At 36.0% G+C, this 25,592-nt stretch overlaps 1 protein-coding gene across 7 annotated transcripts in view; it reads left to right on the top strand.

Annotated features, from left to right (window-relative positions):
* Positions 1–25,592, top strand: part of NEBL (nebulette) — a 506,719-nt gene that overhangs the window by 391,494 nt on the left and 89,633 nt on the right. For 2 of the 7 annotated variants that reach the window (XM_043966342.1, XM_043966337.1), the window contains exons 11-14: positions 8,734–8,835; positions 9,771–9,872; positions 22,974–23,087; positions 25,276–25,377. The exons of the other annotated variants lie outside the window; for them this stretch is intronic. In XM_043966342.1, the coding sequence (XP_043822277.1) occupies positions 8,734–8,835; positions 9,771–9,872; positions 22,974–23,087; positions 25,276–25,377 (420 nt within the window). The remainder of the gene's footprint in view (positions 1–8,733; positions 8,836–9,770; positions 9,873–22,973; positions 23,088–25,275; positions 25,378–25,592) is intronic. 7 annotated transcript variants of the gene reach the window in all.

Here is a 25,592-nt window from a genome sequence, read left to right as displayed (position 1 = left end):
AGAACCTGATCATAAAAGTTATAATAAGGAAGATCAAGAAACAAATTCAGAAGACAGGGAAGTCAAAAGAGTTATAAGCAAAATCTCAAAGGGGGAAAATGTGAATAAAACTCAAGCTCAACAGGAATTCATAGAAGAGCTGAAAATGATTTTCAAAATCCGATGTTTTGGTAGAGGAAAAATTAGGTAAAAATGAAAGTAAAAGAAGAAAATTATTAAAAGACAATTCACAACTTGGTAAAAGTGGCACAAAAATGCTAATGACATAATAAATAAAATTAGGAGCTGGTTTTATGAAAAAAAACCAAAATAGATAAACCATTGGTTAATTGATTTTTTTTAAATAAGAGGGAACCAAATTAATGTTATCAAAAATGAAAAGGGTAAATGCACCAATGAAGAGTTAATTAAACAATCAGAAGTTATTTTGTACAAAAATATTTATAGCAGCTATTTTTTTGGGGGGGGGGTGTCAGTAAAGAATCAGAAATTGAAGGTATTCCCATCAATTGGGGAATGGCTAAACAAGTTAAGATATATTATTGTGATGGAATATTATTATGCTGTAAGAAATGACAAGTAGGATGATTTCAGAATAACCTGGAAAGACTTATATGAACCTATGAAAGTGAAGTGAGCAGAACCAGGAGAATATTATACTGTAAACAATAACAGCAATATTGTAAAGATGTTCAATTGTGAAAGATTTAATTACTCTGATCAAGACAGTGGGCCAAGATAATTCCAAAAGACCCATGATGAAAAATGCTGTCCACCTCCAGAGACAGAACTGATGAACTCTGAATTTAGATTGAAGCATTTTTTTAGAATAAAATAATATTTTATTTAGGTGCTAGGGAAAGGAAACCATGACACAGAGGTGTGGTTCTCTGAGATACCTTTCTCTTGAAGCATTTTTTTAAATGTTATTTTTTTCTTTTTTTGGTCTGTGTTGTCTTTTACAACATGACTAATATGGGGATATGTTTGCATGACATCACATGTACAACCTCTATAAAATCGCTTGCCTTCTCAAGGAGGGTGAGGGGTAAGAGGAAGGGAGAGAGTTTGGAACTCAAAAAGTTAAAAAAATCTTACTGTTAAAAATGTTTTTACATGTAAGTACTTGGGAAACAAACAAAATAAATAAAAATCTATAAAAAACAATGATAGGAGTGCTTTGCATGTAGCAAGTATTTAATAAATGCTTCATTCATTTATTCAGTAAGCAAACAGTTTAATCATTTTTATTTTTCCTTCTCCCTTTGGAAGAGGTAAGCAGTGTGATGACTAAAAGGGAAGATAAAAAACACAAGCTATTTTCTTGCTGATACATTTTTGGCAGCTGACCATACCTTACTGGGCTAATTTTGTTGGGGGGTTGGTGGAGAATAAAAAACCATTTTGTAACCCCAGTTTGCTTGGTAGGCCCTGGAGGGCTTTGTTCATTATTATCCAGTAGTTTAATGATCCTAAAATCTGAAAATAGCTACTTTTCTGTTCTCCACAACATCCTCATGAGTAGAATAATATTCAAAGTGAAATTCAAATCTAGAACTTTTTGTTTTATAGTCAAGGATGATGTCATGGTTCATTTGAATTGACCAAAGAGCTTTATATTATTTAAAACTCAAATGCTTACATTATTGATTTTAAAACACCTTTATGTCAACGGGGTATAATCAAAAGACTGAAATTCTTAAACTTCATGTTTTCTACATATTCTACTAATAAATAATTTTAAGAGTCCACCCACCCAAATATCTTTGTTTCCAAAGGGACATAGTGCTTGCCAAGTTTTAGTCTAATGCAATTAGAAAATTGGACACATTTTATTTCTTTTCTTCCTTCCAAAGATAGATCTGTAATGGAAATAATACTCGGGTTATTAATGTTCATCAGTTTTATCAAAGATGTAAAATCTAGTGGTTTTTGGAATGAATTGAACTAATTTTACTCTGGTTCATGTTTTGCAAATAACTCTCTATTCCTACTCATGTCATAAAATTTAAAGTGCTAAACTTTTTTTTTTTTAAATTGAGATTAGTAATCAGCCCACTGCATATGACTTTAAAAATATTTGGTAAGGGAAAGAACAGGCTTAGTACCCTTAGTACCCTTTTTCAAAATGACGAACGAGCTTTCTTAAAGGTAATAAAACAATATAAAATTTTAAAGATTTCCCCCCCTCAAGTAAGTGCTCAAGTTTACAGCTAAGTCAATAATGGATTGCTGAAGGACATATAAAGCTCTACCTGAGTAACCAATGCAATTCATTACACTGTGGCTTATAAGTGCTTCTTGGAAAGTATATTATCAGTTGGAATCTAGAACTCACCTCACATTTCAATTTATTTTACTGTATTATAAAACTGGAAAAATACCAACTTTGGGGAGCGTGTCCAATTCCCATATTCCTCAACTTTAAAAAAAATGAATTTAGATTCTGTTACTTTGGAAAGAACCCTAGCTTTAAAATTTAAGCAATCTTGTTATGTGCCTTATTCTATAGTCCCTTCAACTTTTTTTTTTAATAAGATGGTATTTTCTATTTAAAATGTAGTAAGAGGCAGAAGGATGTAGAGACAAGCCTGAAGACAGGAAAACCTGGATTCGAGTACTTCTGATAGATATTGCCCATATGACCTTGGGCAAGTCATTTAACTTTGTAGTGATCTAAATCAGTGGAATCAAGCTCAGATAGAAACAAGGGCCACTTAACCAAACATAAGCATCCGTATGAATGCATATCGACTTAGAAAACCACATATTAGCTTTATCTGTGTTTTATTATATTTTATTTATTTTGATAAATATTTCTCAATTACATTTTAATCTGGTTTGGCTGGAAAATGTTGTGTGTTGTATGTAGCCCTCTACCTGTGTTTGACAATTCTACTCTAGATACCCCTGTGTGTCTAACCCTTCAGAGAAGGCACTGACCTGCATTAGTAGAGGGTGTCTCATCACCTAAGAATTTCCTTTGTCAATGAAATTGTGGGTTCAATAAAAAAGAAAGCAGAATATGCTTGATGGATGAGAATCATTGCCTTGAATTTCCTTTTTTTCCCCCTTTTCCTCCAAACTACACTCAATTAAAATCATTATTGTGACTTGCCTAGGGTCACATAGCTAGTAAGTGTCAAGTGTCTGCCATTCCTATGGCTTCCTTGACCCAAAAAACCCTCCCTAACCACTGTGGTCCTTTGTGTATTATCATCTTATGTTAGAATGTAAGCTTCTTGAAAGTAGAGATTGCCTTGTTTTTTGTACTTGTATCCCTAATACATACTTTGTACAGTGCCTGGCATATAGTAAGCACTTATTGCTTTTTCATTCATTTGACTATTCATACTGGTGGTACAGTAGACAGAAGCCTGAGCCTGGTGTATGGAAGACCTGAGTTAAAATTCAGCCACAGACACCCAGTAGCTGAGAACCCTGGGCAAGTCATTTAAATTCTTTGCCTCAGTTTCTTCATCTGTAAAAATAAAGATAATAAGAGTACTTATCTTACAGATTTGTTGTGAGGATCAAATGAGATAATGTTTATAAACAACTCTTAGTATAGTAACTGGCTCATAGGTACTATATAAATGATTATTCCCTTCTCTTCCTTCTCCCCTTCATTCATTCATTCTAGGCACTGGGCTAGTCACTAGGAATACAAAAACAAAACAGTCTCAGCTTTTAAGGATCTTATTTTTTTTGGGGGGGGGTTTAGGACATGATTACATAGAGCAAAAGTTCCAAAATAACACAGAGTAATTGCAAAGTAATTTCAATGAGGGCTGAAGACTACTAACACTCAGAGGGGGATGCTTGTCAAGAATTTTGAATTAGAGATAGCACTGGAACTGAGCTTTGAAAGATTCTGGGAATTCCAAGTGAGGAAGGTGAGGAGGGAGAGGAATCGAAGCCTCTCAAAGGTGTGGTGGTGATATAATGTAATAATTAGGAAAGTAGAGAAGTTTGGTTAAAATGTAGACTATATGATAAGAGGAAGTCTAGAAAGATAGGTTGAAGTCAAACTATGGTGGACTTAAATGCTAAACAGAAGAACATGTATCAGGGCAGCTAGGTGGCGCAGTGGATAGAGCACCGGCCCTGGAGTCAGGAGTACCTGAGTTCAAATCTAGCCTCAGACACTTTAACACTTACTAGCTCTGTGACCCTGGGCAAGTCACTTAACCCCAATTGCCTCACTAGAAGAAGAAGAAGAAGAAGAAGAAGAAGAAGGAGAAGAAGGAGAAGAAGAAGGAGAAGAAGAAGGAGAAGAAGAAGGAGAAGAAGAAGAAGGAGAAGAAGAAGAAGAAGAAGGAGAAGAAGAAGGAGAAGAAGGAGAAGAAGAAGGAGAAGAAGAAGAAGAAGAAAAGAAGAAGAAGAAGAAGAATCTTATCTGAGAAGCAACAGAGTCATTGAAGCTTCTTCATAAACAGGAGAGTGACACTCAAAAAACTTGGCATCCAAGCTTTAGAACTTTGAGTTTGGCAGCTGTTTGGAGGAGGGATTGGAGAAGAGTGAAATTACAACAATATGTCATGTGACGTGGCTGTTACCTTTTCTTTATAGTGGAAAAAAAAGGTCTTTTGAGTGTAATACTGGGAAATCACTTGTCTTTGGTTGACCATTTTATTAAGGTATTATAGCAACTTGATAGAGTGTAGCTGGAAGATGGTTAATAATTTACTAAATTCATTTGAATTGATCATTTTCAAGGAGACTTCTTATATGTAATGCCACTCATTAAAAATGTGCTGTCTGGACTGACGGATGCTTCCTCAGTTCAATATTGAAGAAGCTGAAGGGCAAATGTATTCCTCAGTCATTCTGAAGAACAGTGGGCCAAATGAATTTTCTCCTTTTAAAAACGTGATCATCTTTGAACCTATTCCCTTTTGTTGTTTTGAATTTTTCCATGTATTTTAAAACTGTTTTTCTCTTTTCCAGCAATCTTGGTCACATTTAGAACATACTCCATGTACATGCAAAACTGGGAGGTGCTTGGAGAGCTTTTAAAAGCTTTTGATACCATTTTGTTGTTGTTAGACAAGCACTGGGGGAAGGGAAGGGTGCTGACAAATGAACTGTGACTGCCATCTGCCCAAAGGAGATTGTGTCTCTCTTTGTCATCTTGCCACCATCGGGTCAACATCAGCTACACATTATTATGGTCTTTAAATAAAGCTATGGAAAATTAAACCCCAAACCACTGAATCCTTTGCTTGCATAGGTTACTCTGGCTTATTTATTGGTCTTTAGGAGTTATTCTAATGCTCTTGCTTTCTCTTTTCTCCCCTCCCATTATGCTGAAAACCTAATATCATAAAAAGCATTACACTGGACAGGATAAGATAGCATCTATGTAAAAAAGAAGCCAGCCAATTGTCCCAGTGGGAAGGGTCAGGCGTTGAGGTGACTGACGAAATAGGAAACATATTTTTTCTTTCCTTGGCTTACCTCTGACAAACTACTGTTCTGCTGCCTAACATTTTTATTCTCACTGGAGTATGACAGGCCTCAGGATGGAACAAATACATACCGCAGACATTTGTAAAATGTTAGATGACTTTCTCTCCAATGTAAGTAATAGGTGCTCTGGGTTATGGTGGCAAGGAGAGGGGGGAGTGGGAAGACAAATAATTCACTTGCGGAAACATATTGCTGTAGACCTACCTTCAGACATCCCTGCAAAGGGTGAAAAATAAAAGGTTGTCATTATCCTATACTTTCTATGAAACTAACGATGAGCCTTTATTTCATGAACCACAGTAGTGGCACATGGAAATAGTGAGTAGCTCCACTTTTTTCATCTCCTTCCTCTGTGACTCTGTGGTTTTTCCTTAGGTTTGAATGTAGCCTACACTTCAGTCTTAGTATCTGTTTTGAACCACAAGTGCCGGCCTTTGATTTGTGATTTACATGGACCACAGGGCACTCTTCCCAATCCATGATCCTGCTGCTTTCGTGGTGTTCACCTATCTTTATGTGGACCAAACAGCATATCATTAGATAAGCTTGTGGAAAGTGTAGATTTCAAAATGTAAGGTTTTCATTTTCTCTCCTCTCCCCCCCTTTTTTTGTCCAACAAACTGGCCTTTCCCCCAACCTACATATTTCCTATTAATGTGATAACCTGGAAGCATTTAGTTTGGGGGGAAAATGGGTAATAATTTTGGATCACCTTTCACCTGAGAATCAATTGTTTACACAGCCTAAATTTGACTCACTGCAGGCTGAGACTGGTTTGTCATCATCTCTGCTATTAGTCCTCTATTACTCTAATGTGGTCCTGTTTTGTATGACTGGAGGTTTCAACTGCACCACACAAAGAAAATTTATTTTCTAGTACATTTTCCCATTTAGTGATTTTATTATTCTGTATGTATGAGACAGGAATAAGTAAATGGCTCAATGTCAACAACAGAATATTGAAAGAAAAGATGCTGTCACTTAAATTGTACTGAAGGGAAATTCTTGGGCCAGATCCATAATTAAGTGATGTTCTTTAAAAAAATGCATTTATTGGGGCAGCTAGGTGGTGCAGTGGATAAAGCAATGACCTTGGATTCAGGAGGACCTGAGTTCAAATCTGTTCTCAGACTCTTGACACTTACTAGCTGCATGACCCTGGGCAAGTCACTTAACCCTCATTGCCCCAGAAAAAAAAGAAAGAAAGAAAGAAAAAGAAAGAGAAAAAAATGCATTTAGTCTTAAGACATAGGTTCTTGATCTTCTTGTGCCACACAATGTTTTGAAATTCTGGCAAAGTTCATGGATCCCTTCTCAGAATAATAGCTGTTGTTTGTCTTCAAAATTGAAGAAAGTGCTAAATTTAGTTAGTGAAGAAGATGTAATTTTCTGCCATCCAGTTTCCTGGGCCCCCTGGAATTTGTGTCCATGAATCCCAGGTTGAGAACTTTTATTATAAAAGTCATCCTCATAGGAGTGATCCAGCAAGGACAGGACATGGAATGGACTTCTCAACCCAAACATTGAATTAGTGGTAAATAAACTGCCAAAGAGAAGAAGAACCCTAGTCATGGTGGATACACAGGTGAATTTTATCAAACTTTTCAGAAATAATACCTGTATTACTCAAATTATTCTCCAAACTAGAGAAAGAAAACATTCTACCCAATTCCTTGTATTGTACAAATGTATTCCTCATACCGGAGCCAGAGAAAGATGAAGCAGAGAATGAAAGGAGAGAGCAGAAGTTAAATTAAAATTGATTTGAATATCAGGTTTAAATTCCTTATTCTATCTTTGGTTTTGAAAGGCAGAAGGAAAATGTGATTGTTTTTAAACAACATAATCATGAGCTAGCTAAAGGGGACAGACAAATAGTTACATGGATGTTGTCTAGGAAGTAATTCTGTCAATTAGTGAAACTAACATCCTTCTCTGAGGCCTCATTAATCCTTCTTGCTGTTCTTGCTGTGTACCACCTGCTATGCTTTGAAATATGAAGGATTTTTCCCCTTTTACTCACCAGTTGATGGTTGTTATTTATTGTACTACTTTAATATTATAATTTTCTATGATTTCTTTGATGTAGGCACTCCTATTTAACCAATTATGTGGTTAGTGCTGGACTTGTAGTTAGGATGGCCTGGGTTCAAATCCTTTCTTATAGACACTGGCTTTGTGACTCTGGACAAGTCATTTTCTCTCAGCTTCAGTTTCTTCATCTGTAAAATAGGAATAAAAATAGCCTCTACCTCCCAGAGTGGTTGTGAGGATCAAATGAGATGCCATATGTAAAGCACTTTAAAAATCTTAAGGTGCTCTATAAATGTAATTTTTATCCCAACATTGATGCAGATGACTGTTTCTCCCTGTCCAGTGGGAGACACATTCTGTTGCTAGGACTGTATTTGAAATCATTTTTAGCTTTGTTTGTTGTTAAGTTGTCTTACAGCCATGTCCAACTCTTTGTGACCCCATTTGGTGTTTTCTTGGCAAAGATATTGGAGTGATTTGCTATTTCCTCCTTCAGCTCACTTTACAGATGAAGAAACTGAGGCAAACAGGTTTAAGTGACTTGCTCAGGGTCACACAATGTCTTAGGTCATATTTGAACTCAGGAAGATGTGTCTTTGCCTGGCACTCTATCCATTATGCCACCTAGCTACCCCATGCACACGTGTATGCGCACGCATGCACGCGCGCACACACACACACACACACACTCTTACATATCCCATGCCTGTACATGTGCTCAATGTAGTTAGTTTTGTAATGGTTTCCTTTAATTGTGGTGCCTGGACACAGGAGTGTTCTAACCTCGGTACAAGTCATTTTCTAAAAAATGGCTGAACTTTAGATCAGAGCTTTTGAGCAAACTGGTATCAGTCAAATAAATAATTTACCTTGGGCAAAAATGAGCAGAGATGCATCCTTCTATTATCAAAACATCAACCTCTTTGCATTCATTGCCAATGTAATATTATGTGGATACTTAATACAGAACATTAGACTTGGAGTCTGTCCCAAGGACCTGGGTTTGAATGCTAGATCTGAGCTGAAATGACTCTGTGAGCTTTGGCAAGTCATTTAAACTTTGCATCTCAGTTTCTTTATTTGTAAAATGGCATAAAAGTAATTGCAATACCTACGTCATGGGGTTGTGAGGAAAGCATTTTTCAAACCTTAAAGTACTATACAAATGTTAGTTATTATGACGATGATGCATGAATGTATTTATTAATGAAATTTTGTCTTAATCAGGTTTCTTATAGGAAGGATGCAGAGGAAAATCATAAATACAATGCAGGGATTGACAGATCAGACATCAAGATGGCAACCCAAGTCTCCAAGATCATTAGCAATGTAATTCACCTTTTATCATTCTAAAGCTGAAATAATTTCCCCTGTATATCCTAGAATTCTGATCCTATCTTAGTAATACGTTAGTAATTTTTTCAATTTTGTAATAATAGCCATTTGGAAATTAGTTGGTTAATTTGGTCAGTGTTGATTACCTACCTGTATCATTCATGTTCCAACATGTATTTTAAAACTATAATTAGCCATCCGATCATGTATTTTAATCAAATTTTAATGCAGAAATTTCCAAGTCTCCTCTTTAGATAGAGCACTCCTTATCTTGATGTTCAAGCTGAATCTATAGTATTGACTCAAATGATTCTTCCTTGAAATAGATTCTACACCTTTATTTATGTTGATCCTGTCTTTTCCTCCTCTACTTTTCAGAACACTTTCACCCTTCTTCATGTCCTGGATAAAATCATTCCATTTTAAAGAAGTTTTTCTTTGCTAAATTATTTTCACCTCTTCTAAACAACTGATTAAATGGTGAAAAATAATTTGCTGTCATATAGATCAAACTCTCCCCCAAATTTCTTCTTCTTCCTACCCCTGTGAAATCATTTAACTGAGTTCATCTGTTTAACCATTTCAACCAAGCCAGTTCCTATGAATGGTTATAGCTGTATAGGTTTCCTGCCAGCACAAAAGGTTATTTATCATGATAATTACCATAATTTTCCACCTTTTATAAACAGTCATTAAATGCATAACATGCTAAAAGGATTACTGAACTTGGTGATTTAAAAATTGAATTAATTTTAATAACTATTTTAATGGGTATTTTTTTTTGTTTTTAAAGAAAAATCCATTCCTATTTTAACAATCATCATTTTAGTTGTAGTTTTTTTCCTTTTTTTTATAAAAAGGGTTAGCACTAACACAATTCATCACTGATAAATAGGAATGATCCTAATTCTTTTGTTCATTCATTTTAGGCTGAATACAAGAAAGGAAAAGGAGAAATGAATAAAGAACCAGCTGTAATTGGAAGGCCAGATTTTAAGCATGCTATGGAAGCTTCTAAACTTTCTAGTCAAGTAAGATGGCAATGGAGGTCTCACAATGACTTTATTCAGATATCTCATTTCTTGTAACACAGTAAAGTATTTCATTTTTGATACAATCTTTAATTGCATGAAAATACAAAGAGAAAATTTCTGAAACTTGTTTATCAGCTAGGATTGCAATAATTGGTGAAGTTCAGTATTTTAAAAATTATAATAAGGTAAAATTAGAGGTAGAAAATAAAGTCTTTTTCCTTCTTAGGCTCAGATTCTATTCTCCATCAGTAGGTTTAGTCACTCCACTGTGCTCTCTGGGATTTCTAGAATTTACAGCTGACTAAGGAAGAAGTTTGCTGCCCCCAAACAATCATAACATACTTAGTAAATAAAAATTTCAATGCATTTAATATTAATGTTAACATTTTGTTAATAACATGTTAACATTTTAAAATAAAATATCCTTTTCCCCTGCCATATTTAAAAATCATTAGTCTTCATTTCCATCCTTTGAATATGAGAGACAGCATGGCCAGTGTAGGCAGAAGGCTAATTTATGAATTGGAATAACCCAGGTTCAACCTTCTTGTGTTATCCTGAACAAGTCACCTAACTTATCAATAACCATTCCAGTACTGTAAGGAGCAGCACACTGCTAATTTGTGTTGGTATAGGGGGGTTTCTCACTGGAATCTCACAATACTGATGAAATAAACCACAGCTCCAAGCAAAGAACCTTCACGTAGGGGCAGCTAGGTGGCGCAGTGGATAAAGCACCGGTCCTGGAGGTTCAGGAGAACCTGAATTCACATCTGGCCTCAGACACTTGACACTTACTAGCTGTGTGACCCTGGGCAAGTCACTTAACCCTCATTGCCTTGCCCCCCCCCCAAAGAATCTTCACATATTGAAAAGAAAGCAGATGGTCTTAGAAGTCTAGCTTTTCCAACTAAATGCTATTTTACATTTAGGTCTATCTTTATTGGGACTCAAGCATCTTTGGTCTCTTTATTGAGAGGTAGTATGGTACAATGGAAAGAACTTTGAAATCAAAGAATTTGCATTCAAATCTTGTTTCTGCCTTATGACCTTCGGCAAAGCATTTCACCTCTTTGGGCCTATATTTCCTCATTTGGAAAATGACAGCCCCCAGAAAAAAGTGGTGAAATGGATTAAGGAGAAATTTTAAAGCATTTTTTCTATGCTAAATGTTCTGTTACTGAGTGATCTGATGGTTAATGCTGGTGTTAAGATAATGAGAGAGGTTAGCAAGGAAAATGTGGCTTGAAAGTTTATCTGACATGCACCAAAACTGCCTCATTTTTGCCAAGATACACACTCACTTTCTGTCTCTCTCCCATCCTTTCCTCTTCTCTACTTTCTCTCGCCTTTCTCCCCTCATTACTTCTCTGTCTCTGTCTCTCTCTCTGTCTCTCTCACTTCTATCCTTTTCATCAGATGATTTTATATTTACTTATCTTTTTTCCCTTGTGAATACCTAAATAGAACGTTAGCTCCTTAAGAATAAGCACTATTTGTTATTGTAGGAGCAGTACTTAGCACAATATATTGCACATAGTAAGTACTTCACAAACTCTTGTTGACTCCAGATGAATTGCCAGAGAGCCTTGATAGCCTGGTAGCCTAGAGGGGCCACAAGGAAAATGACAGCTGCACTACAGGTCTTGTGCATCTAATGAAAACATCCCATACTTAGTTAAAGAATTACTGGCCAGCACTGAGGGTGGGTAATGCAATTTTCCCATTCTTCAGTGAGGATTTTATAATTACAGATTCCATCTCATCCCTGCATTGATGAGAGATTATGTGGTCAGAATTAATCCTTGCAGGCAAATAAGTGTAGAGATTGGAGAAAAATCTTGGGGGAGTGTGGGATAAAGAAGGAATGGAAAGACTGGGTCAAGATAAGACCAGGAGGATTAGAAGAAAGCAATGACAAGACAAGAGGAGTGCTATGAATAGGGAAGAAATGAGTGATTAGAAGATGAGGACAAGAGAGATACCAAGTAAAACTGTTCCACATTTTAAAAGATCCATAAATTAAGCTCTGGTATTTAATAGAGAAAAGGTACTAGAATGAGAGGCTAGTGCTTGGATCATAGTCCTATAGTCCATCACTGGGTGCATAATGGAAGTCTTTGCACCTTGTACTTCTGTGCCATAGCCTTCAAAAAAACCCTCAGTCAAAAGGGAAAAGGACCTACACGTACACAAATATTTATAGCAGCCCTTTATGTGATGGCAAAACATCGGAAATTGAGGGGATGCCCATCAATTGGAAAATGACTCAACAAGCTGTGGTATATAAATATAATGGAATATTATTACGCAATAAGAAATGATGAGCAGGCAGATTTCAGAAAAACCTGAAAAGACTTAAGTGGACTAAGCCAAGGTGAAGTGAGCAGAACCAATAAAGCATTGTATATGGTATCAGCAACATAGTGTGAAGATAAACTTTGAATGACTTATCTCTTCTCAGCAACACAGCGATCCAAAACAAGTACAAAGGACTCACAATGGAAAATCCTATCCATATCCAGATAAAGAACTGATGAACTCTGAATGCAGATCAAAGCATACCTTTTTCACTAACTTAATTTTTTAATGTGTTTTTCTTTTGATCTATTTCTTCTTTCACAATTGTGTCTAATGTGCAAATATGTTTTACATAATTGCACAGATATAACCAATATCAAATTGCCTACCATTTTAGGAAGAGGGGAGGGGAGGGAGAAAAATTTGGAACTCAAAATCTTGTAAAAATGAAGACTAAAAATTGTCTTGACATATAATTGGGAAAATACTATTAAAATAGTTAAATAAACCCCAGTCACCTCCACACTATCGCGACAATCAATAAATATTTATTAAGCACTAACAATGTGCTAGACACTGTGCTAGGTGTTGAAGATTAAAAATAATGTAAAACCAAAACAATCCCTTTCTTCAATCAAGAAATGTGCATTCTCTGGAATAGGACTTCCGTAGTGATTAATTTATAACATATTTTTACTTATAAGTTTTTCTCACAATTAATTTGAGAAATCATAATCCAGTGGTTCTCAATGATACTTTTGTCTGACAGAAAAATGTCTCACTACCAGCTGAATATTGCCTCAGGCCTTTGAGGAACAGTAAAGGAAAGGAAACCCTAGGTAGGTGGGCTATTGAGATGGTGACATTTATTCTCATGAGGATTTTGTACTAGCTCATCTTTTCTTTCTTCTCTCATTTGTTCCTTGATTAAACTAGTCGCACATTTCCCTTAATCTCAATGAAAACATTTATACTTGTATATTATGTTCAGTAATTTTAATCTGTTTTAAAAATTTTTCCACATTTTTTGGGTACATACTATGATTTCCCTTCCATAGTTCTTATACTCTTTATGAAGCAGAAGGGATCCTTGTATTTTAGCAGGCAGTGATGTACATGGAGAGCAAACTGTGATTGGTCTTATCAAAATGGAAAGGCTCAGAATCCAAGCCTAGTGATAGACCACATGTCTATTGCCCAAATCCCTTCCTAACTAATTTCCTGGAGGCAGATCACTACAAAGTTAGCCAAAAGGTCATTAATTTCTTTGAGTACAGAAACTCATGAAGACTGTATTCTAAAGTATGTGTGAGGCTATCACTCCTGTTAGTAAAGAGAGCTTGAATGCCCACCATGACAAAATCACATTGATTTTGCCTTTTGGAATCACAGAATTCCAAAGAAACCCTATGTTGGAGCCCTTATCTGAATAAGAAAGCCCTCTACCATATACCCCCAGAGTAATCATCCAGCCTCTGTTTAGAGACCTTCAGCAAGAAAGAACCTACTTCCTCTTAACACAGCCTGATGAACTTTGGGATAGTTCTAATCACTAGGAAGTTTTACTTTGATCTCAAGCCTAAATTTGACTCAACTTCCACTGATTCCCTTTGGGGCCAAGATGATCAAGACTAGGATCTCTTTCACATGATGGTCATTCAAGAATTCTAAGACAGTGATGAGGTTTCTTCTATATCTTCTTTTCTATTGACCAAACATCCCCTTTGCTTTAGAACAATCTTCATGTGATATGAATAACTTCTAGGTCTTTTGCCATCTTGGGTACCTTCCTTTAAACATTCTCCAACTTGTATGTGTTTCCTAACATACAGTACCCAGAACTAAATATTGTACTCTAGATGCATTCTAACAAGGGTGAGGACACCTCTTTGGACATTATGCTTCTCTCAATGTAGTGTAAAATCACATCGGCTTTATCAGCTACTTTACCATACAGAGCTTGGAGTCCATTAACCCTCCAAGATCTTTTGGCAATTAGCTGCTGTCTAATTCCACCTCCCCCACTTGGGAAGTTGATTTTTTTTTTAAGTGAGGCAATTGGGGTTAAGTGACTTACCCAGGGTCACACAGCTAGTAAGTGTTAGGTGTCTGAGGCCGGATTTGAAACCAGGTACTCCTGACTCCAGGGCCGGTGCTCTATCCACTACGCCACCTAGCTGCCCCATTGATTTTTTTTTTTAAACTTATATGTAAGAGTTTCCATTTATCCATGTTAACATTCTTTTTCAATCCTGACTCATCTAGTGTGTTAGCTATCTTCCATAACTTTATGCCATCTGCAACTTTAATATGATTATAATCTATGCCTTTATCTGGGTCACTAACAAAAACATTAAACAGCACATGTTTAAGCACAAGTCCTAACACTCTCTTTTCAAGTTATCATAAAGCCATGAATTGCTTTGAGTCTGGACATCTAACTAGTTCTGAAACTACCTAATGATAGTATTGAATCTCTTCATCTTATCTCCAAGAAAAAATTTAAAGATGGCTTTTTGTTCTCCCTCTTTTTCTGGCAAAAAGACATACACAGAAAAGAGAACAGGCTAATGAGAGGAAAGGATACATTCCTAGGGATAGACTATATGTGAAAGTGGAGACTGCATCTTGTAGTGAAAGTACTTAAAAAATTCTCTTCCAATTGCATGCAAAAGCAATTTTTAACTTTCAGCCTCTTTTTTTTTAAAGTTTTGAGTTCCAAATTTGATCCTTCACTTCCTCCCTTCCCCCTCCCTGAGATGGTAAGCAATCTGGTATAGATTATACATGCATAGTCATATAAAACATTTCCATATTAGTCATTTTGTGGAAGAAAACTTGAACTGAAAGGAAAGAAAGAAAAAGTGAAAAATAGCATAATTCAGTCTGTATTCAGATGCCATCAGTTCTTTTTCTGGAGGTGGATAGCATTTTTCATCATGAGTTCTTTGGGATTGTTTTGGATCATTGTATTGCTAAAAAGAGTTGTCATTCACAGTTGTTCATTGTATAATACTGCTGTTACTATTTACAATGTTTTTCTGGTTCTGTTCACTTTACTATCAGTTTATGTTAGTCTTTCCAGGTTTTTCTGAAATCTTTCTTCTCACAATAACATTCCATTACAAACATATGCTAGTAAAAGCATTTTGAGGATGACTGGAAAGAACAATAATTCCCAGGATCCTCTTGGACAAGGGTCTTGCTAGTATATTTTGTATATCTTTCTTAGGTAGAACAAACAAGAGCATTTTCTGAATCTCTTAACCCTCAGAAGGAGAAAGCAAGGAAAACATGTTAAATTCCCACTGAGCTACATTTTTAAGGGAGAGAAAGAGAAAAAAAACCACCCAGAAATAATAAAATCATCTTCTCTAACCAAGAAACAATACCAAAAGAGAAAAACTAAACATCTTTTAAAACAAAACAGGGGCAGCTAGGTGGCACAGTGGATAGAGCACCGACCCTGGATTCAGGAGGACCTGAGTTCAAATTTGACCTCAGACACATGACACTTACTAGCTGTGTGACCCTGGGCAAATCACTTAACCCTCACTGCCCTGCAAAACAAAACAAAACAAAAAAACCAAAACAAAACAAAAAAGAACAAAAACCTCTCTCTACTCCTCAGCATCAAATGATTTATCAGTGTATTTAAAATTGCAGAAAGCATGGCTAGCATTGACACTTCCCATTTTTCTATGGTAGGAGTGCCTTAGAAATATTTCTTTGTTCTAGCACAGCTATTTTCATTTTAGCCTGGCCTTGCAAACACTTGTTCCTTTTCTACATAGGTCAGCTTAGCTGGTGGCACAAAAATATCATTATAAAGCACTTAGATATCTTTGTCAATGACAAGTTTAATTTTCTGTCATTTTCTCAATGCAAGAGGCATTGAGAAAAGAGCACCTGTGTGGTCCTGTTTTCAATTTTCTATCAGGTTTGGGCCCAGGAATTAGAGACTGGCCTTGCATTACGTAGTTTTTCTGTGCCTGATTTATTTTAACTCCAAGCAAAGTTAGGCTTTTGAATGATAAATTCTTGTATTATACTATGCAAATGGTATGACATTCTGGCCTCTAGGCAACCAGGCAGGTACTTCCCCTTTCTATTTCCAGAGGTAAGAAAAAGGGAAATGATTGGGTTTTCAGAAAAGTCAAGTCACTTCTTGAGGTAACTTGTTTAATTCTTCCTGCTGCTCCTAATGAGTCTAATCCAATATTTACACGTGCCACACAGGAATGTTATTATCCCATCAACATATCTTTCATGGACCCTCTCATAAATATACTACTCATCACCAATAGGTCGGCCACTAGGGGTTAAATTCTTTGGATATGGCAATCCATGAAATAAGGAAAAATGAAACCTGTATCTTGGTCTTGTGTAGAATACTTCCCCTTTCACGGTGACATTACAGAAATTGCAGAAAGCAGAGTGATATTGTTTTTAGTTTGGCCTAAGTTAAACTAAATTTGTTATCCTTGTGCAACAACAACCCCATGGTTCTCATACTCTGGGAGCTGCAGTATTGGAACCTGAAGAAAGTCCCCTAGCATGCCAGGAGGATTGTTTTGGGCAGAGTCATGGGAAGACATGAATGAAAGTTGCATAGGATGGGAAAGCAGTATTTGGTGATGATCTGCCCCACCAGAGGCGACCCATACTGAAGTCACAGGACGTCATTTCATTGAAGTAACCTCACTTGATACCAAGTGAGGGTTATAATATTTTTCTATAAAAATGACTTGTTTGAAAATTATTACTAATATTCAATATTAAATGCAGCTTATTAATTATAAAATATAATAATCAGTATGCTTGTAAATTGTGCTATTCATTTATAATTGGCACAAAATATATATGGTATTAAATTATTTTTTATAGAAATGACTGTAGAACTGCTATTTTATTTAAAATTAATATTTCAATTATAATAGTGGGTTCACAGAATTCCCTGAATCATTATTATTCTCTTTTTGATTACTTTTTTTTCTATAATATTTAACTCCATCCCAAATGTCTGTGAATTTATGGCTTGTAGATAAATGTTATGTTTTGCTTTGTTATTTGTTTACTCTACATTTCATTGAAAAACAAGTTATAGTTACAGATTTTCCATTTAGATCCTGACATGTATTTGTATGAGCATGATAAATGCTCTAAGTGCAGTGCTTGGTTCCTGGGCTGCCCTCTTCTCTGACGGATTGTGCCTTTCTTAAGTCCTTTGTAAATCTGAACAGTGGGTGATGTCATCTGTTTGTGAAACCAACACTCTCAGTAATGAAGGCTGTGAACCACTTGATTTAGAAGCAGTGTCTCAGACCTTTAAATTAAGATACTGGTCTGTCCTGAAGCATGACAGCCTTCCCCCAGTAAGCAGGAAGTTCATCCCAGTGGCTTCTTCAAGTATTCAGTTGTACAGAAAACCTGGTTGGGCTACATATAAGTATTCTTTAGCAAACTCTTAAGGTGTGTATTCTTTGTGCCTTTTCTGAACTGAATGTATTCTATCTGCCCGTAGATAGAAATCATTAAGTTGGATAAGGAATTTTACACACGATATTTATAATTTGATTAAAGAGCAGTCATAGCGTTTATCACTTTCTATTTAAGAGTTAGGGTTAAATGTGGATATGGGACTTTATATATGATATTTATAATTTGATTAAAAAACAGTCAGTGTTAAGTTTCTTTCCACATCCATTTTCAAAATAATTGGACTGTGTTTAGAGGCATTACAGAGGTGCCATCTTCCCATCTCTTTTTATCCTTTGTGTTTCACATAATAGATTTCTTACAGAAAATATGAGGAGTAGCTAAGTGAGGGGCAGTGTCCTAAATCTAGCAATAAGGATTCTCAGGTATGCTTGACCATCTATACAGGGATGGATGTCCTGAATAGTGCTGTGGAAATGGGAGCAGGACCAAAGGCAAAAATGAAAAAAAAAAGTCCTTGCCCTTTACATTCTAATGGGCCAGAAAAATATCACTGGCTTTGCAGTCAGAGATTCTGACTTTAAATTCCATCTTGGTTACATAGTACTTATGTGACCTCAGGCAGGTCACTGAACCTTTTTTGTTTTTGTTTTTGTGGGGCAATGAGGGTTAAGTGACTTGTCCAGGGTCACACAACTAGTACGTATCAAGTGTCTGATGTCGGATTTGAACTCAAGTCCTCCTGAATCCAGGCCCAGTGCTTTATCCACTGCGCCACCTAGCTGCTCCCATTGAACCTTTCTTGACTTTAGTTTCCTCAATTGTAAAAGAAGGGGACTGGACGAAATAGTCTTGAAGGACCTTTGAGTTTTAAATGTATGATTCTTTGTATATAAATGAGTAAATTCAAAATAAATATAAAATAAATTGTTTTTTTTAATTGGGGGGGATATTCTAGTGGATCCTTGCTTTCATTGGAATCTTTAATGATTCCAATCACATTATATTTATCTGCTCCCCATCCTGTGTGACTTATCTGTTTTCCTGTTGGTTGGTTCATTATAGGGAGTCTACCCAATGTGGTAGGGACCTTCCTAAAATTCTGTCAATATCATAGGATAGCAGTGTAGTACATGGGCTGTCCATTTATTATTCCTTGCTCTTGCCACGTGTCCAGCTTGTTCTTCATTTCTTTCATATCTTTTATTGCTGCTCCTCCTCTGGAGTCCCTTGTTTGTAGTATGTTGCATCATGCTCAACAAGATGAGCCTCTCCATTGTCCTTTTGTGTCAGCCACAATTTCAACTCTTTGGAGATTGTAGTGCCCCATGACTCACATCCATGCATTTTAGGAAGAATGGACCTGTTATTTCATTGGCTGAGAGGATTCCCTCTACTAATGTAGGCTGGGATAGTCTCTTCAACTTCTAGTTTTAAAATCTTACCTAGTGACTTACTTAGGGTTAGATAGCCCATATGTTTCAGGGAGAGGGCTTGAACCCAGATCTCTACCATAAAACATTGCCTCTCCATAGGAAGAATATTGGTATTAAAAACATGGGCCTTTGTTTCACAGAAATTCTTGGAATCTAAGTTTTATGATTTCCTAAAAGTAAATCCAATCTTCTTTTCTTCTTCCTGACCTCTTTTGGACCCAACTTATTGTTCATTTGTAATGCCTATCCAAGATACACACATTCAGTGATGGATGAGATCTATAGGTTATCTGTCTAGCTACATATTAAAATGTTGTTTTATGTACTTACTTATTCCTATGTGAAGAATTAGACAAAACTCTTTTGAATGATTCTGGATTTCATTGAGGATCTTGATTACACACTCAACAATAATTTCAGGCCCCTTAGTGATAGACAAAGGGCTGGCCTTAGAGTCAGGATGAGAAGTAGTGTGACATACTGGATTTTAAAAAAATCAACACCATTGTCTGTCATTGGCTTCTAGCATCTGTCCTGTTCTTTTCAAAGACTACCAGCTTTGATTCTGTAGTCACATATGCAATTTTTCTAGGCTAGGGTATTTGAATACCTTTAAGGAGATGTGCTGTTTTCACAATATCTTCTCTCTTATCCTGAACTTCAATCATTTTTTCTTCTTCCCAACGGTCCTTCTTTAATAGTAAAACAAATAGATTTGTGCTTTAGAAACACCAATTTGGTAAGTATATGGAAGAAGGATAGAAGAGGGAAAAAACAAAGTAAGAGGACCAATTAGAAATATATTGACATAATTATATGAGAGAGATGATTAGGTCATGAATGAGGGTGGTTGTAGCATGAATAGAGAGAAGGGAATATTTGCAAGAGATATTGTGAAGGGAAAAACATCATAACTTCACATTGATAAGAGAGAAAAAAGTAAAATATAACTCCAGTTTTGTAAACCTCAGTGAACTGAAATTTGGTGGTGCTTTTGGGAAATGGGAACATTTGAAAGGGAGAGTAAGGGAAGAGATAATGAGTTTTGTTTTAGACATATTGAGCTTAAGATTCCTTGGGGACATTTAAGTGGTGATTACAGGAGGCAATTGGAGGAAGCAAGATTGGAACTCAGGAGAGAGTTGAGGCTTGTATATTTATTTGGTTTTGGGTGTCATTGTCGTAAAAATGATAGCTAAATCCAGGGGAGTCAATGGGGTCACTGAGAGATTAGAGGGAGAAAAAGAGGGGACCCAGGAGGGCTATGGGTTATAGGGGTAGGATGTTGTGTCAAGGTAGGGCTCCATCATGAATAAATTCTTGGTTTTGAGCATAGGAATATTGTTAGTGCCATTAATAGACAGGAGTCAAAAAGAAGAATAGAGGAGATAATTTGTTCTTTTTGGGAAGATGCTGGTGGTTTCTCTAGGGTATTGAGTAGACTATTAGTCATCCATCCAAGTGTAGAAGTAAGTCAAGACTAAAGGGAGCACCTTTGTTTGTCTACATTGTGGTGATGAATGGAACTATGGGAGCTAATGAGATTAATAAGGGATAAAACAGGGGCAGCTAGGTGGTACAGTAGATAAAACACAGGCCCTGAATTCAGGAGGACCTGAGTTCAAATCCAGTCACAGACACTTGACACTTACTGGCTGTGTGACCCTGCGCAAGTCACTTAACCCTCATTACCCCACAAAAACAAACAACAAAAAAATAAGGGATAAAACATGGAAAGAGGAAGGAAGAAATCCCAGCACAGAGCTTTAGGCCATGCTTGCAATTTGAAAGGAAGGAAAACATTGGAAAGGTTGTATAAGGATATTTAGAATGGGGTTACACTAGAGCCATACTTATAGGCAGAAAAGATGGAGCCAGGACTGAGAGAACGAAGATTTAAGAGAAATGGAATAATTGAAGGAGTAAGAGCCTGGCAAAAACCAGAGTCATTAGGTTCAAGGACCTAGGTAGAAGGTTAAGAACAAATGCCTTGGTCTTCAGAGGTACAGTAGAAAGATAATAATCCTGAGAATTTTTGAAGGGTGGAGGAATATAAGAGGAGCATCAGATCCCTTTGGCCAGACAAGAATGCAGTCAAGGAGCCAACAAAACCACTTGAGAATACGACTTGGGAATGAGGTTGGAGCCTTGAGAATGGAAAATGTTAGGAAATAGTGACTGTGGGGAATGTGATAGAAAATCCATAAGATGTCAAAAAAAGGAATTTCTGAGCAGCCTATAATTTAGTGGGCCTACCAACATTATCCATAGCCCACCCAGAAATTTTACTAGATATCTCTCTCTTTTGGATGATTATTTCCTGGCATATGCTCAGTGAGAATGAAAGTGATTTACATTAAATTTACTTTCCAAAATAAATACCAACAATTGCTGCAGAAGAGATACATTAAATATGTGAAGAAAAATATGTGGTGATATTGTTGTTGAACAACTAACACAGAAGGAAAGAAGAATGGAACAAAGGAAAGAAAGAAAGAGAAAGTAAGAAAGTAGGATAAAAGGAAAGAAACATTTATTAAGCAGCTACTACTATGTACCCGGGGTACTAAGTGCTTTACAAGTATTGTCTCATTTAAACTTCATAATTTGGGGAAGTCAGTGCCATTATTATCCCTATTTTATCACCAAGGAAACTGAGGCAGACAGAGGTTAAATTAAACTTGTCCAGGGTCACATAGCTAGTAAGTAAGTGAGGCAAGATTCTGAATGAGGTCTTCCCAATTCCAGGCCCATCACATATCAACTTTGTGATTATTCTTTTTTGGTCCAGACTTATAACTCCCAATATGGAAACATTCTCCACTAATGTAGAACAGCGACTTCTCTATAACACAGTGTTCAGAGAGGTCTAGGCTTTCTGAGGGAAGTGGAGTAGCTTGCTTTGGTCCTGCAGCCAGTGTATCTCAGAGGGTACCTCAGAATGGGAGAGAAATTGGAGTCTCCATCAGGGCTATTGGAAGCAGCTGTTTGCTTCCATGGTAACATGGGCTGTTCTTGTCCATGCATTTTCACAGGTGTTCCTTAGAGTCCCTCCTCTTGTTCTTTCATCATCTCATGGGTTTCCCATCTACCACTGGGGCTATCCATCTATCTTGATTAATTTCTGCTACATGAGCATCCCATCTCTAGCCATGTACATTCTTTGCAATGTCTTTCATGTCAATTCTTGTTTTCAAGTCATCCTGGTAATATGTTACAATCCACTGAAGTCTTTCCATTGCCCTTTGGGCTATTTGTAATTCCACTTAGTAGCTCCAAAATAAATAACATGGGTTAAATAGTAGAAATCTCAGCACTATATGTATAGCTGTAACAATAAATGTCCAAAGCCACCGGCAAACAATTTGTTGAGAATTTGAATGTGGAGTTATTGACTGCCCCTAATTTATTTGACCCCACGATTGATAGCAGAGGAACATATATGTCAAGGTGTTAAGAGACTTTAGAAATACCTTTTAAAACTGCCATGCATTTCACTGTTCTTATGTGAATTAAGTGACACAGGGATGTCTTTATTGACCTATGTATATCTGGTAGCATCTAGGGGCTTAAAATGTATACTGTATACATGCCATTATAACATATTGGTATTGCAGAAATGCAAACATTCCCTGTGAAATGTCATCCTGGTTATGCACATAGCCTTTGTAACTGACTGCTGGCTAGTATGTGAGCTACTGTACACCTCTGAAGGCAATCATCTTAAATGTTAAAAGCAACACTTGATGCTTTCCTTTATATGGAAAAGTGTTAGAGGTTCAGACTTTTTAATCTTATCTATTCATTTCTAAAGTTATTTTAAGTGATCCATACTGTATTACTGCTGTATTCTCTACCAAACTGTCATACTCTTAAATGGTGAAGGCAAATGTTTTATTCTTGTTTGCTTTTTGACTTACAGGTTAAATACAGAGAAAAATTTGATAATGAAATGAAGGATAAGAAACACCAATATAATCCTCTTGAAAGTGCTTCTTTTAGACAAAGTCAGTTTGCAGCTACCCTTGCAAGTGATGTAAGTTCATTTATTTATTTTTATTATCCTGACATCTAGAGAGGGTAAGTGACCAAAAACATTTAAGGAAACAACAAAAAATAAAGAAAAGAGAAAAGTGTTCCGTGTTGCTACTCTATTCAGAATTAGGAATCAATTGACATGTTTTGTTCAGAAGGATTATGTGCAGTAATTTTTAAATAACATTTTAAGAGGAAAAGAACAAACAAACACGATTTGGTTCATTTATTTACATGTGTATATAAACACATGTGTATGTATACATCTCTATACATATATATATATATGCATGTGTGTACACACACACACACGCACACACACACACACACACACACTGATTTTCATTGGCTTTATTTTTTCTTTTTGAAGTCAATTTCTTTCTTTTCCAAACAATGTCAGAGCTAAACAATGTCAGGGTTTAAAACAAACAAACAAAAAACAAAACCAACCAACCAACCAACAAAGAAACAAAACTAGTGGCAGTTGTTCTTTAGTAGATTAAGACAATTTTTAAAAACCCTAGATTAACTTTGAGACCCAAATGATTTTGTACATTAGGTTGAGCTTCACCATATGATAATCTGATTTTTTGAAAAGAGAGACCATGGACCTAGATTCATCATCTTTTCTCCTTCCCTATCTCTCTGTACCTCCCCCATTATTTTTCCTTTCTCATCCCCCTTTCTCTTCCTTTCATTTATTTTCACTCTTCCGTCCCCTCCCCTTCACCTTTTCTTTTCTTTTTTTCCTTTTTTTCACTCATGGTTTCATCAGTGTGGAAACGCCACCCACTGATGAAGATGAATACCCGATTTGTAGCTTATACACTTAAAGAGTTGCTTGGGGACATCGAGGGTTTAAATGGCTCACACATTGTTAGACAGCTAGGCTGGATCAGAGGCAGTACTAGATCAGGTCTCTGACTGATACCAAACCTCTAGTCACAAAACATCTTTATTAGGTGAGAAAGGAAAAAAAAAAAAGAATCCTACATTCTGCATATTTAATTATTGGTTTTCATAGGCAAAGAAAATAATGACCAAATATTTTTATAGGCAAAAATAATGACCAAATTCTTTCTTTAAAATAAGTCAATGTGAAAATACAATATAATTAAAACAAGAGCATTTAGATCCAACTTTTCAGAAATGCATCCAAAATCTTGTTAAAAAAAAAAAGGCTGGAGCATAGTACAAATTTTCCATGCAATTGACAATCCTTCACTCTGCTTTACTAACTGAGTTCTCAGTGTCTTCTATTAAAAAAAGATTTCAAATTATTTAAAACATATTTTCAGGCTTTCCTTTTCTTTATAGTCTTAACTATGCCCCACAATTAGAAAAACAAAAACAAAACCATGCACTTTGCTATACTTGAACATGTTTTATTGAATAATATTTTGTTAAACCATTTAAACCTTTAACTCAATGCAAGTTCTTTGGCAATTAGAGGATATTGATTTCATGAATAATCACACATAAAGTACTTGTTCATGTAATTTATATTCATAGCTAAAAGTTGATATTTTTGTCTTCCACAGCAATTAGGAATCTTGGGTTTCCTTTTTTGTTCTTATTTTGTTATTTTTTTTTAGTTCTTATTAAATAAAAGTACAATGAAAATAAAGACAAGATCTATTTAATGCGCTTTATTGAGGACTTCCTAGAATAAGTTAGGTTCATTCTAACCCCCCCCGCCCCGCCCTCCTCCAGAGCAATCAATGTGAAAAATCTGATAAAGGGAATAAATCATAAAGAATAATGATTCTTTTAAAAAATTAACATTTTTACAAAATTTCATGTCAACTCAAGGTCAGTAGAAAATTAATGTTCTCACCAATCATAACTCAAACACTATAGGATTGGTCTGGAAGAATAAAGATACATTTTATTCTTTTTTTTTAATTTTTGAAAAGCAGTGATTCCTTGAAAAAAATGTGACTCAATTAACTTCACTGCCTTGTTTTTATGAACAATTGGAGTGCCTATCAAAACATTTTTCAGTATCTGAAAATGGAAATGATTGGGTAATTGAATTTTTTTACTTGTTCAGAAGTGAATGAGCACCATCTAGTGGCCACTTGAAATGAATCGGGCCACTTGCTAACAGTTATTCTAGTGTTTTGCTTTTAAAATAGAACTTACTGTGTCTTTTGCTGGATTGCATTTTGTTCTATATTATTTTATAGGTACAGTACAAGAAAGATGCTCAGATGATGCATGATCCAGTTTCATATCTCCCAAGCCTATTTTTAGACCATGCTTTGAAAACCAGCAAAATGCTCAGTGATGTAAGTTGGATTTTATTACATGAGAGATTGACTGGCCATTTGTAATACAGATATTACTGTGTTCTCCCTTCACTTTCTCCCATGTGTGTTTACTTCTTTCTTGTCAACTAATTTGATGCAAAATATTGATCCCATTGCATAAATCATCCCAAGACCATCATTTTCCAATAATAATTCCAGCTAGACCTTTAGTATCTACTGATAGAAAATTTTCA

Source organism: Dromiciops gliroides, chromosome 5, assembly GCF_019393635.1.
Source record: "Dromiciops gliroides isolate mDroGli1 chromosome 5, mDroGli1.pri, whole genome shotgun sequence".
Classification (NCBI taxonomy): domain Eukaryota; kingdom Metazoa; phylum Chordata; class Mammalia; order Microbiotheria; family Microbiotheriidae; genus Dromiciops; species Dromiciops gliroides.
The sequence above is the reverse complement of the archived record's forward strand: the minus strand, read 5'-3'. Positions and strand labels throughout refer to the sequence as shown.